The sequence below is a fragment of the Fistularia commersonii genome, chromosome 16 (assembly GCF_037954325.1).
Source record: "Fistularia commersonii isolate RoL2024-O1a breed Wild chromosome 16, RoL_Fcom_v1.0, whole genome shotgun sequence".
NCBI classification, from domain to species: domain Eukaryota; kingdom Metazoa; phylum Chordata; class Actinopteri; order Syngnathiformes; family Fistulariidae; genus Fistularia; species Fistularia commersonii.
This window is the reverse complement of record NC_141299.1, coordinates 12,363,881-12,378,181: the sequence shown is the minus strand read 5'-3', so window position 1 is coordinate 12,378,181 and position 14,301 is coordinate 12,363,881. Positions and strand designations below refer to the sequence as shown.

General features: G+C 39.7%; 1 protein-coding gene across 2 annotated transcripts; it reads right to left on the bottom strand.

Annotated features, from left to right (window-relative positions):
• Positions 1–1,428: 1,428 nt before the first annotated feature.
• On the bottom strand, positions 1,429–12,748 carry alkal1 (ALK and LTK ligand 1). Of its 2 annotated transcripts, none has more exons than XM_086162368.1 (6): positions 11,909–12,748; positions 11,291–11,573; positions 6,991–7,044; positions 6,279–6,362; positions 5,081–5,154; positions 1,429–1,950 (listed from the first exon to the last, which is right to left on the bottom strand). In XM_086162368.1, the coding sequence occupies exons 2-5, from the start codon at positions 11,559–11,561 to the stop codon at positions 5,090–5,092; spliced, it is 474 nt and encodes a 157-aa protein (XP_086018494.1). In that variant the 5' UTR covers positions 11,562–11,573; positions 11,909–12,748; the 3' UTR covers positions 1,429–1,950; positions 5,081–5,089. The 2 variants fall into 2 exon arrangements, with proteins under 2 accessions (XP_086018494.1, XP_086018495.1); XM_086162369.1 differs by having other exon boundaries at positions 6,279–6,359; positions 11,909–12,745.
• Positions 12,749–14,301: the final 1,553 nt, after the last annotated feature.

The window sequence follows — 14,301 nt, the reverse complement described above, 5'->3', positions numbered from 1 at the left end:
ATTCAGTTGAGTATTTACTTTTCTTCAGCTGTGACCAAACTGTTTTGCAAGGGGGGGTTGGGGGGGGGGGGGGGGGGATCAATTTTTAAACCGAGTGCTTCCCATCTCGAGGAAGGTGCAATTTGTCAAAGACAGGCAATCACTCATTTTATGGCCCTTTAGAACACAGAAATCTCAAATCTTAGGAAACACAACATGGGCCGAGTTCAAAATCCCGATCTCGACGGAGAGCAAACGTGCTTTCTGTGTGTCTCCATTCACGTTTTGAGAGACGTTTTAATGATCGCCACGCTAGCCAGACTTTGTTGAATCGCGGATGATGCAATGTAACAAATTGTCCCCGCTGAGTCTGTCGAAACATGCTGGCGTGAGAACTCAACTGCTGTAATCTTTGGCTTAGTGTATGTTTTCTTCAGAACATATTCTATCAGCATCCCCGTGTTTGCCTGACTCAATATTTATTTCCCTACCAAAATAAAAACAGCAGACAATCACTCTAACTATTCCCCAGGGACGTATCTTAGTACAAGATGAATCAACATGACAAGAAGAAGAATGTTGGATCCTGTTTATTTTGTCAGGATTTTCAGCGTTCTCTAATTTAGTCTCTTGCTAAGCGGTCAATAATGCATCAAGAGTTTCATCAGATGTCAACTATGATGCTTTTACGTATCAGAAAATCACAAGAAGACTGATTGACGCAATTCTCATCGAAATACGTCTAAAGAGTCTCTCGCCGAGCGTAGGATATTTTATGAGGCCTTAAAGGCGAACAAACGAAAGCTCTCCCTTCGTTCGTCCGAAATCGAGATGACCCGATTTGAAACTCGCGTTCTCTTCCTTTTTCGGTTTTCTTCTCGTTCGCTCTGTGTTTCAGATGATACCTGGCGTGCTCCGTTAACGGGCCAAGATAATCGCAAACCTCATGTGTCAACTGGATAATAATCTGTTTATGAGGCCTTCTAAAGAACAAAAAAAGTGTTTCATAAAATTACACCAGGCATAACCTACTTACAATTAACATAAACCTGAGCAATAGGTATAATCTCCATTAAACTGAAAGCCTCGCATGTGTGCTTAATTAGGGAGTTTGCAAAACTTTGTAGACTTATGCTCGGTATATTTGGTCTGTTCTACACGAATTGCTCAACATCCCTGTTAAGTCCAACATATTTGACAGCTGTGATTTAATGTGCAATGAACACAAATTTCCACCCAAAATTTTGCAACTATCCGAAGTAAGAGAGGGGAATTCAGCTCTGATGTCGGCCTCATAAAGGTGCTGAATACCAAAGGAAATGTTCACTTTTGGACTGTCACTGACAAACCTCGTGATCTTGTTAGCTACACAGAAATTCAACAGCCTCACGTATGAATCTAACCCCCCCCCCGCCCTGTTTCAATCATGATAGCGAGTTCAACTCTGCTTCAATGGTTTTTATTGTTCAATACTGCAGTGTATTATCACAACTGTTGTCATTCCATATTTTGTCATTGTCAACAATCAGTTAAGTGCCAAATAAAATGTAATGACGCCAATGACAAAGCACGACAGATCTTTCAGACAAGGCAGGCCTCTCGAAGAATATCATATCAGCATATTGTTGGAGAAGCGCTTCATATATAAGGAGCAAAAACCTCTTTCCTTGAGATATAACTTTATAAACAAAATAATCCAATTTGAATGCTTGTGAAGTATCATATACATACCCATTTAAATAAATATGTGTAATATTAAATTAATGTATCCTTGAAAAGATGCATACAGGAAAATTCAAATAAAACAAAAATCTGTTTGGAGACAACCAGCAATGCCTACAGGCATTATCCAGTAATCTATGAAAAAAAAAAACAAAAATAAAATGACGAAAAACAACAATGTTCGTGTGACTCCTGTGGATTTGAAGGCACTTCCTTGGCAGCATGTTGATCCTTCTCTTATTTTGGGACCTGAAGTAAAGTAAGCAGAAATATTTCAGTTAAACGTTTTTAATTTCCAAACGGTGCCTTGGATATGTGGAATACTGCAGTTGCAATAAATGGTCATTTTTCCTCCGTCCAGACACGAGTCAGATTGAAACGGTCATTACGTAGTGACCATTAAAAGCAATCCTTCATGTTATGTCTACGGTTCTTCACAAATGACTAGAGTGATAAAATAATGAATCACTTAATCCGCGTCTGACCGGCCGTCAATTGTGATATATATTTGTCACATTTCCCAGAACGCCAAGCTTTATCATTATCATTATCATCTTTATCATTATCTGACTCACCAGACACCTAAGAATGTGTCAGGTGCTTCAATTTTCAAATCACCGGAATTCCAAGAAAAAACACGAGAATTTAAAATGATCTGAAATGTGCAGATGAAATCTTTTGCAGCAATCACTTAGCAGCTAGATATAATTGCCCCTCCCTGAGAGTACATGCTTTTAACCCCTTGTTGACTGCGGGAAACGTGTCAGACCTGCTGTCATAAAAGGTGACGTGAAGAAAAAAGATTGCCAAGCTTGCGTACGAAACGATGCTGCGCTTTCCCTCAAACGTTGCTGCTTCTATCACACTGTCAAATCATCCCTGAGAAAAAAAAACCCGCGTTCTGCAAATTCGGTTTCGGATTTCATATTCCGCAGACCGTGTTTTATTTATTAGGTTATATTTCCATATCAAGACACTCACAATTTTTGCAAGTGACAACGCTAAGCTTAGTAATAGCAGATAATTCATTTTTCAGCTGTAAAATCAAGAAACCAGGACCAAATATACCAAGAATGTGTGATGTAATTGAATACAGTGTCTGAGGCCCTGTTTTATCACAAAGTGAGCGTTTTAAGTTTGCTACACAAATCAAGCAGAGTAATCTGGATGTCTGCTGGTGGTGATGATTGCAGATTTAGTGTATCAATGTGATTTACATCTTGAAAAAGGTATTAAAGAAAGTCTGTAATGGGACTGAAAGTAAAAGGGTCTCTCTTTTTCTCTCTCTCTCTCTCTCTCTGGTAGGAAAGTGTTTCAGTGTGTCCGGGAGCAGAAAATATTCAGAGAGCATACAAATGCTGGACAGATGCACATCAAATACGTCTCTGATTATTTCACTGTGGCATGTTTTCGTAATTTGTGCATCATAATCAGATTGAAATTTATCTGATCCAGCGGAACAAAGAAAACCTTCCCTTATTGTTTTATTGTAATCGGTAGAAGAAAAATATGTCGCATTGTTACATTAAAAACAATACGGTTTCTCTGTATTCAAAGAATGGAAGCCTGCAGATGCATTGAAGATCAGTGCTCTCCCGCATTTTACCAACTCAAACCACTAAATGGTAATACTTTGACAAATCACACAAACTTTTACAGTACCGCAATCACAAATGAACCAATCAAGCAGTCAGGTACTGCCAAAGTTTGATAATGAAATCACCTCTTTTGCGCTTTTATTAGTTATTTGACCTTCCATGTGTTGATTGTTTTCATCTTGCTCTTAGTTAATTCAATCTCCGTTCAACCAAGATATATTCCTTTCGTTCCTCTCAGCAAATCCGCCCATCGTCACCGTCTGTCCTCATCGTCCGACACGTGTTTGTATTTGCGTAATTAGCTCTGCTCATGTTTGTAGCCATGTTTCCATTACATGCTATTCATTTTGTGACAAATGAGTTCACACCTGGTCACTTACTACGCGGCGTTCAGAACATGGTGTGTTCAAAGATGATTTTTAGTGCCTCGTTCACCTGGGAGCAACTCCATCACATTACCCAGCTGCCCAGTTGTGAAATAAGGAAGAAAGTCGTATGTTGTTAAATTTAATGCCCCATTCAGGCTCAGCTCAAGCCTCGAGGCATCTGGGCATGTTGACCTTCAGGTTATTCATTCTGATCAAGGGTCAACAGCCTGTGCCACTCAGAAATGTTCTTTGCTCTCTTTTTGACTTTGCCAGCATGTCTGTAAAAACTTTGTAGCTATGAAGTATAATAAAATCTACCAGAATTTTCTTGGTGGGGTAAAGGGAAAGAATAGAAGGCACTTTCGAAAAATTCTTGGCAGATTCCTGGATGATCCATCTGTCATTGTCTATCACCGCCAGTTGGCAAATCAGAGTCTCACTAAAGCAGGCGGGGAAAAAAGCAAATACAGGTTCTTCTTTCAGTGGAGAAAGTCTAAATACAGTAGTATCCACGGTAACCTTGTCAGGAGCCGCCATTGGGATTTTAGTTACTGCCACGGACAAGTCCCGCGCACGCATTGATTGAACCGCATCTAGTGGAGGATCCAAACAGCATCCGGGCACAAACACTCCCAAGTGATCTAATGATCTCTGAATTTTTAAATGTTGATTTTGTATAGAAAAACTAGGGAAATATTCATAATGATCTATAATCATTTATAATGATTTATAATCTAAGATGAATTTTCATGTAGCTGGGTGGGATTATTGACCAATGCTTTAATAAAACAATTCAGACTGCTTTGCTTTCCCTGTGCTGAAGTGCTACACTGAATTGTCCAACTGTGTTATCATTGTTACTATGACAATGAAAGTCAACTAAATTAAAGTAGTATTAACTCTATCCCAAACGGCAGTGGTTTCCTTACCAGATGTGTTTAGTGACTAAACACATCCAGACTTACGTTCTTCTTTCACAATCTCATCTATATTATTGGAAAGTCGGAGTGTCTGTCATTGTAAAACATCAGGAAATGATAGAAAGCTCACAGTGGCTGATGACGAAAGTCTCAATTTACGAGCTGATTTACATTCCCACTTGTGCAGACGGTCATAAGCTTCGGGTAGTCACTAAGAAATTTGTTATCACTGAGACAAACTGGACGTCTCCTCTACGCCCTCACACTGCTACTCCCTGAGGGCCACTGCTTCAGAGGCTCCTTCATACCATAGTGACTTCTGCGTCATGAAGAATAGACCCGTTGTATCCGACATGACAGAAAGTAGAGATTATCAATTTAAACATAGCACTGAGGTGCAGAGTACATAGTTATCCATAAAGGATTTTATGGATAATTATGTCATAACAGTCAGCTGAACCCCGGCAAAGAATATGAATTCTCTTTTACTCACACACACTATCTATGTTTGTGTGCAGAGCGGACTCATTGCTAATCGTGTCAGCAATCTTGCACATCTTTTGTAATCTGAAAGAAATCAAAAAAAGACACAGTAGGACAGAGGCATTAGTAATCTGGCAATTACATGACTCCATTGTTACTGAAACTAAAGATTGCAGAGTAATAAAAGGCTTTATTCATTAATTTGTAGGCAAATGAAAATGCAAAATCATTGAAAAAAAGAAAATGTGTCATTTCTGATGTTTGCATATAATACAAAAGTATACAAAGGTAATGCTCACTTCCTCAATGTACAATGAGCCAGAAAAAATGCTTAACTCTAAGGCGAACTGTGTCCCAAACAGTTAGCTAAACAGATATCCATCTGTAACAAGTGATCGTGTCCCTCCGATCGCTCCTTAAAGTCGTCTTCCTCACCCCCAAAAGTAAACATCCCAGAATGAAGGCGCAATCTTCTTCTTTTTACAAACTAACAGTATGGTGTCAGTTGCATGTGGTTCCCATACCGCGGAATTAGAGCCCACCAAAGTGTGTCAGGGTGAAAATCCGAACGCCGATTAGTTCATTTGCTAAATAAATAAACAGATGTTTCTAAATGAAAACAGTCCCTCCCCCTTTTTTTTAAACAATCTTATCAGAATCCTGGGTTATTGCACTCTGCCTTATTCTAAAAACTAAAAAAATCTGACGAGGGACTGAAATGCACGTCCTTCTCAGAGAAAGTCCACGGTTTTAAAAGCAAATGCTATGGGAACTATCATTCAAAATAATAATGATGTTGAGTTTTTATCTTGCCTTAGCTGTTCAACGCATTTTATGATACAGAAAATTAAGCAGAAATCACGTACATAGAAGAAAAAACAACTGTAGATGAACTCTGTTACCACCTGAAATAAAAGCTGTAATATGTAACACGTGGGCATGGGCGGTGAAGTACAGTTGTACGTAACACCGACTATTTCCAGGTGCGCCCACTTTGAAACAACAGAGTGAAGCTTAAAAAGGGAAAAAAGGAAAATAAACCAGAGAAAAAGGAGAAAGCAGCAGAAATCACAAAATGAGATACAAGAACTCCTTCCAAATTTGACATATTTCATATGCAACAGCCTTATTTAACCTTATTTAAAGACAGCAAGCGATAAACAGATTCGCTCATTGTACAAAGAGGAAGACGACAGATAAATACGTACATGCCGGTCTGGAACAATCCCTTGTGTTGTGATAAAGTCGATGGAAGTGCGTTCGGCATTCTGATGAGAACTTAACTGGTCCTGCTTAAAAGAAAAGGCTTCATGAAACAAAATGAAATTGTCTCCAGCTGTTTAATTTGTTTCTTTTTGTTTCTCATCAATATGGCAACATATGTACACCAAAGCACACCATGAGTTTCACTAAGAAATCATTTGACAAGGAGCAAAAGTGAGCAGCGCACTTTTATACACATGGTTAATTGACCATGGTGTGTTGGACATAGTGAACAGAAGAATAGTGGCTTTACTTTAATGTTCAGTAAGACTTTCTGTGGTAAGATTTAAGCTTCCAGATTTTCACACCCGTAATGGAGGCCCCCGAGGCCCTTCACCAGCTAATCAGCTTAACTTTGCACTGTCTTTAACTTTAGTCTGTCAGCTCGAAACCATGTGCTGTTTCTCTGCATTACACAGCTAAGCCAGACAACCCTTTCCTGACCTGCAGCGGCCCTGGACTTCAAGAAGTTTACAGTATCACAGTTTATAGGAGTGAAAAGAATTCTCAAGTGAAGTATTTCATTGAAATAAAAACAACACGTAATGTTTCATGCGCTTTTTAAAGTTTTGCATACATGTATTACGTCTGTATGTATATAGATTTGTACATCAGACACTTTCCACTTGTGATTCTGTCTTTTAGAGGCCGTCTTACCTGTGAAGTGTTGAATGAATTTTCCTTTCATATTTACATCTCGAGGAACAATCTCTGAAATCACACAGAAAGACCTCAGTGTTCAGCGTTGCAGAAATATCAGACCATTCAAAAACTATCTTTTTAAATATTATATATTATAATATACTCGATATGAAAAGGAAATGCTAATGTTGTTGATCCTGCATGGTAATGACAACTGTGATAAAATCAATTAAAATTGCAATTTTGACTTTTGAACATTTTAGAAATCAATGTGTAGCACATCGCATTAATCAATACAAAGTATACAGTACAATCAGCAAAATATAAAGTTGCCACAATCTTTTCATGGAAGTGTCAGATAAGTATCATTTTCTCTGCATCTAGCAAGTGACGCACATTGTTGCAGATGATGATGCATAAATCTTCACATCTTTATTTTACATGCTACATGGAGCCACTTAGGAGCCACAGGGCGATACATATTATCCTGCAGCATCCGTTGATAATCTTCAATAAAAGAAGATGACTTTGTTTTCGAATGACAAGTATGAGTTTTCTGAAAGGCTCTTTGTTTTTGAAGTAGAAATGGTCCTTAAGTTGCTGGCAGTCTGTGGCCACGCTTTCATCTTTATGACACTCCGAACTAGCAACTGTTAAGATAAAACTTAAAATTTACTTTCTAATGAAAAGCAGGCGCAATATTTTGCATCCAATAATATAAAAATGAAAACAAAGTAGCCCGCTGTTCAAGTCACTAAGTGCCAACTGGCACAGTTTTTTTTTTAACCACAATGGTTTATTCTTGATCACGGCCTAGAGGTTTCAACCTCTCACTTTACCAGTCACGAGCAGATTTGAATGGATTGCTGTAAAAGAGATTAACCTCAATGTATGTAGTTAGTCAAATATAGTCATAAATAGTCAAATATAGTCATGAATATATAGGATATAAGACACACTCAAAACCTTAAAAAAAATATGGCAGTATGGCCCATCATTACATTGTAATGATAATTTAATGCTGAAATTGCAAACGCATCCATAGCCTATGTGGTGACAGTGCTTAGTTGCAGTCAAGGATGTAAAGGAGCGTGTATCCAAACTTAAGCGGTGGTTAAACCGAAAGCACCTGTAGATTCTGTACGCATTAGGAACCAGTGAGGTTCATCAAACTATCCCTTTTTGGTTTGACACTTGAATTGTCTTCTCTGTAGGGCGGCTGGGCCGTAGAGCCGTCTAACTGTGATGACTCACTATTGCGGGTGACACGCTCAGACACCCTCGGAGAGCTCGGAGCAGAGTCGCAGAATGAATCACTGCAATCGTTTGGGGTACGAAGATGTCAAGGGGAGGGAGAGTGTGCCTTGTTCTAGGGCACATCGGTCAAAAACGATAGAGAGGGGGAAAGACAAGTGCTAATACTCTTTCTCGGGTAGTTCACCGGGCAAACAACCACGTTTCTTCACCTTTACGTGGCCACTGCTCTAAGAGTTAGAGGAGACCGAGGAACACAAGCTGGATGTCATTGAACTGAGAACCATAAGTTCGAGCATCAATTTACCCTCATCTCTTAAGAAAATATACGAACCTGACTATTCATACATACACATATTTCAACCTCCTTCATCTAACCATAGTCTCTGTATCATACATATATGTATGTGTATATACTCTATACAGCAATGGTGAAAATCAAAAGAACAGAGATGAGTCAAAACCTGGTGCCTCATTAATTTAGTACCTCATTCATATTATTGTGATTTTTATTTGAAAAAAAAATCAAAACCTGAATTCTGCACTGTTTATATTCGATTCAGCCAATTGGACGCATGGCCACACTATAAGTCCCCTTTGAAAGAAATGAAGTGTGTTAACATGTTGCACAAGACAAAAATGATAAGTCGGTATATCTTTTGACAGTGAGCACATGAAATACCGCAGAGGTAGTTTATGGCGAACTGGGTCTTTTCAAGTCAGTTTCAAAAGCTCGAGTTGGGACTCGAGTTGCACTGATGGGGCAGAATGGAGAGTATCATTTTTTTGCTTCTTTTTATTAAATGTTTCAATCGATGCTAATGTTAATTTTAATAAGTCTGAAGGGTGGAATAATGTTTTCTTTGAAACCACAGGAGTGTTCTCTGGACTAAAAAAAATTCAGCCAACTTTCCATCAACAAGAGGGCGAGTTGATAAAGCATCGATGTTCAAAAGAGCACATTTTTCTGATGGTATTAGATCTGGAATTGTAAGTATTTAAGCATCCTGCACTCAGTAACACAGTGTATTACATTCTTTAATGTTGAAATATTCACCTTTGACCTCACCTCGCGACCTTGAAATAAGGGGGAAAAAAAAGGTAGAATAATGTCTACACGAACAATAAATTATTAATATGTGATCAGCATCTTTTAATTATTAGATCCATGATTTAATAGCATATTATATTTTCCATTTCCGGCGTGGCTGTCTTTGTTCACGTTCAAATCGCAGTCGATCTGCAGCTAACGTAGAGACGAGAAACCCCTGCCTGAGCAGGTGTCTCATAACACACTGACCATGCTAACAGGCTAAAGAGATTACTGTATGGGCGTGAGTTTAATGCTCATCACAATAAGTCTGTGGAAGTAGCCTCTGGACTAACATTCAATTAGCCCCAGGCCACGGAGTATGTTATCTGTGACTGCATGTACCTGCAGAACCACTATTAAAAAGGGAACCTTTGAATCAATTACTGGTGGCCAAAATAATTTTCCAGTCCTACATTGAAATACAACTGGATAAAACAGCCCACCCACACCAACTTCAAGGATGAACTAACATTTTTATGAGTTACAACAGACATTTCTCATCATTCATAAAAAAAGTAGGTGTTGTGAGTTAAAAATTATAGAACGAAGTCAGCCGCTATAACTTACGACTATGGTGTGTGAACAGGGTCAAAATACATGCCTGTATCACATGCCATCTCTAGCCGTACGTATGAAAAAAGACAGGAATAAAGTAAAGGCGCGTTGGATTTGATATACCGCGCCGTCATTGTGACGGCAAAGGAACGACAATGACATTGTCGAACGTATCGGCGGATTAACAAGCGTTTCTCTTTCCTCGTTGTGTTCAAAACAACTATCATTGCGTGACCACGGAGCTTTGGTAGTGTCACACGCACCATTTGCTAATATGCTGTATTTAATATCCTCAAAAGATAAATTCCATCCAGTCAGTGGTCTGAGAAAGGTACTTTTCCAATTGCATAAGCTTGTGCCGAGACTTTAAGCCATATGTCTGTGCAACATCTCCAAACCATGCTCTCCCTGATAATGATGGCAAAGAGGCTCTGAAATTGAAGATAAACAACACATTATCTGCGCCAAATAAACTCCCACCACACATTCCAGAGTGGGTCCAACCTGAGACTAATAAGATAATTTTGCCTGTTGCAGAAATCAAAAACAGTTGCTTGAAATAAAAGGGTTTTCTGAAAAACTTCACAACTGAGAAGATAAAGATTTAGTTTCAGTCTGTGAAAAACTTTGTTTAACTGATAAGGAAAAAAGGGAGGAAAAAAGGGAGCAGAACATTAAGCAAGTTCTTGGCAGAGAGCTCAGGTGGAAATAAAACCACTATAAGTGAATTAAATTTAATTATCATTTGTTCACGTCAAATATATTACTTTTGAAGTGCACGACAAAAAGTGCTTTCCAGGATCGTGGCTGTGAAAATTCTAGATCAATATATCCTCTGCTCTGTGTAATTCTCTGGGAGTTACTTGCGACAGTGTTGAGTGCCACAGTCTGAGGGCATGCGATAGTGTGTGTGTGTGTGTGTGTGTGTGTAGTGGGGGCTCATCATTCATATTTTAGATTCACAGAGTGAATCACACTGAATGAGTCATTCACAAGTTAGCCACGCTGATGCTTCTTCTTCTAGGTGTCTTCTTCGTAAGCGTCCAGCTGCTCGCCCATCAGTCAACCACAGGTTAGACGGGGACTGAGGTCGAACCAGCCAAGCGTACCTTTATTGCATTCATTATTTGAGGAATTTGAGATGGGATGGACATTTGGGAACTGAAAAAAAATGACAGTCTGCTTTGGTTCTCGCGCTCCGACTCCTCGATGTGCATTGCTTTCAGGCAAAATCGGTCGAGACTTTTTTTTTCTTTCCCATGTTTCTTGAATTATCATTCCATTTAGCCATACTAATTTAGGGCTGCTAAATTAGTTGTGCAGCCCAGACAAGATCAATGACAGCTGTCTCCCACTGTAAATGGGGATTATGCTTTCATCATCAGGACCTAAGAATAAATCTTATCAGCTTACCTATGAGTCTACTGTTATCCAGCCTCTGAACATAGAAAGGCTTTTCACGGGAGGAAAACTTCATGTCTTGAGCTGAAGTGCGGAGTCCACTGCTGCAGCGTCGGGAGACAGGCTTGTCCCGCTGCTGACTTTCTCTGATAACCTGCAAGATTAGATCCAACAGGGTCCTTCTCTCTTTCTGCTTGATATCCTTGCTGTCCAAGCACTGCCCCGAGGTGATGAGCAGAAAGAAGATATACAACAATATGTGCCATTTCCTCTCCACCTGCATGACTTCACTTGCCTGGAAAACACAAGCAAAATCGTTTTTCTTTTTTTTTTTGTTATGCCGAGGTGGCTTGCTGTGTTGCACAAATATGCTATTCATTTTCAGAGTTAAAAAAAAATAAAAAAATCAAAGCTGTCAAGTTGGACCCCATGGTTCACATAAGACTGTGATTATGGATAACCTTAATTTTATTGACTTCATTCACAATGAATCTACAAATCCCATGCCTACATCCCTCTGGAGGACGTGTTTTAGTAGATTTCATATTCAGTTGACCCCCCCTCGGCCGCCCCCTTCCATCAAGTGGAGTCTATCGGAGAGGAAAACAAATCATTTAACTACACACTTACTAGTTTTGGAGGGTAGACACAGTTGGCTTCAGCAAAAACAAAACAAAACAAAACAAAATAAAATAAAATAAAATAAAATAAAATAAAATAAAATAAAATAAAATAAAATCTCCAGTCGTAGTCTTTGGTCTTCGGAGAGCAGAAACAACCGGCAGATTTGAGTTCACCACAGTCTTTCTTGAAATAAGGCGTCCCTATTTATACGAGGAGCCACCTTCTTGAAGGTAATACAATCGATTTTGAGTGGGTGGTAAAGCGAGGTCGACATCTTTTAGTGCAGTTTCTTCCCCGTGGCATTCACTCACGTTGGCATGCGCCCCTCCTTTACGCACCAAACCATCACACGTCCGACTTTTTTTTCTGGGACGATTCAGTACCGGTTGCTTTCACATCCAACTACCGCACCGGGGATGTTGTTTTGGTTTTTTTTTTAAAGAAGATCGAAGCAACCAAAAAAAGAAAACGAATAAAAGACGAAGTCGCGGCGTAGCGCGTAAAAAAAAGTAGCTTTCCAACTTGGATGACGGATGTAGTCGGGAAGAGAGGAAATCTGCGGGGGCTGTAAGCTTAGCCGAGTTGTCAGCGTGTCGGTGTTTTTGTTCACCCATGTCCAAGTCTTGTGACCGCCTTTAAGCGCCGCAGAAAATACGCCTCCATTGGGCTGTTTCGGGCATTTATGCGGGGAAACTTGTCGGTCCCGATCCGCTCTCTTAACGCGCGGTGGATCTGAGCGCGCAGCCGAGACTTATGTGGAAATCGGGCCAAAAAATAATAGAAGAAAGAGAGAGAGAGAGGAGAGAGAGAGAGGGGGAGAGAGAGAGAAAAGTTAGTGGGGAGCCTGTGTGTTTATATGTCCTTTAAAAAGCAGCCTAGTGGTTTGTTGTCGGAAGAATTTATAAGGGTGCAGTAACATTATTATTAGTATTATTATATATCGCCCTGTGCTGAGAGAGGAACGCACATCATCACCAACCAACCCCGTCTTCCAAGTGGCTGCGAAGGGAGGAGACAGGGTGTCTTGGTGTTACCACACCTGTTGCGCAAGAAGTTGAATGGCAGAAATGCAGATGATTTCTTTTCCAAGAGGCTTGTTTAATGAAATAAAAATCGTATCCTAACTATCGCCATTATTATCATTATTATTATTAGTAGTAGTATTAGTAGTTGTGGTAGTAGTTGTATTGGTATACAGAGGGATAAAGTTGATGAGCCGTACAATGGAGTTATGGTGGAATAGTGGAAACTGAACACAATATGGTTTCATGCCTAGTAAGAGTACTACAGATGCAGTATTTGCTTTAGGAATGAGAAGGTCAGAAGAAGCTGCATTGTGCCTTTGTAGACATAGAAAAACCTTATGACGGGGTGCGAAGAGATGAACTCTGGTATTGTATGAGGAAGTCTACATTAGCAGAGAAGCATGTTAGACTGGTGCAGGACATGTATGCTAGATATGATACAGTGGTGAGGTGTGCTGTAGGTGTGACAGAGAAGTTGAAGGTGGAGGTGGGACTAAATCAGGGATCAGCTTTGAACACCTTCTTGTTTGCAGTGGTAGTGGACAGGCTGACAGGGGAGGCAGGAATCTCCATGGACCATGATGTTTGCAAATGATATTTTGTTCGTAGTGAGGGGAGAGGACAGATGGAGGAAAATCTAGAAAGGTGGGGGTATGCTCTGGAGGGGAGAGGAATGAAGGTTAGTTGCTGCAAGACAGAATATATGTGTGTGAATGAGAGGGACCCAAGTGGAATGATGAGGCTACAGGCAGTGGAGATAAAGTAGGTGGACAATTTTAAGTACCTAAGGTCAACAGACAAGAACAATGGAGCGTGGGGAAAAGAGGTGAAGAAATGTATTCAAGCAGGTTGGAACAGGAAACAGGAGAAAAGTGTCAGGGGTAATGTGTGGTAAAAGAGTATCAGCCAGAATGAACGGAAAGACAAGACAGCTGTGAGACCAGTGATGCTTTAAGGTTTAGAAACAGAGGCAATGAAGAAATGACTGGAAGCAGAGCTGGAGGTTGCAGAGATGAAGATGATTACAGCTTTTATTTTAGGTGGTAACAGAATTCCTCTACAGCTGTTTTTATCTTCTATTTATGTGATTTCTACTTAATAATCTGTATCATAAAAAGTGTTGAACAACTAAGGCAAGATTAAGACTCAACATCATTATTATTTTGAATGATAGTTCCCATAGCATTTGCTTTTAAAACCATGGACTTTCTCTGAGAAGGACGTGCCTTTCAGTCTCTCGTCAGATTTTTTAGTTTTTAGAAGAAGGCAGAGTGCAATAACCCAGGATTCTGATAAGGGTTAGATGGAGGAGGTTGATTTGCTATGGCGACACCTGTTGTGGTATTAGTATTATTGGTGTAATTATTATCATTA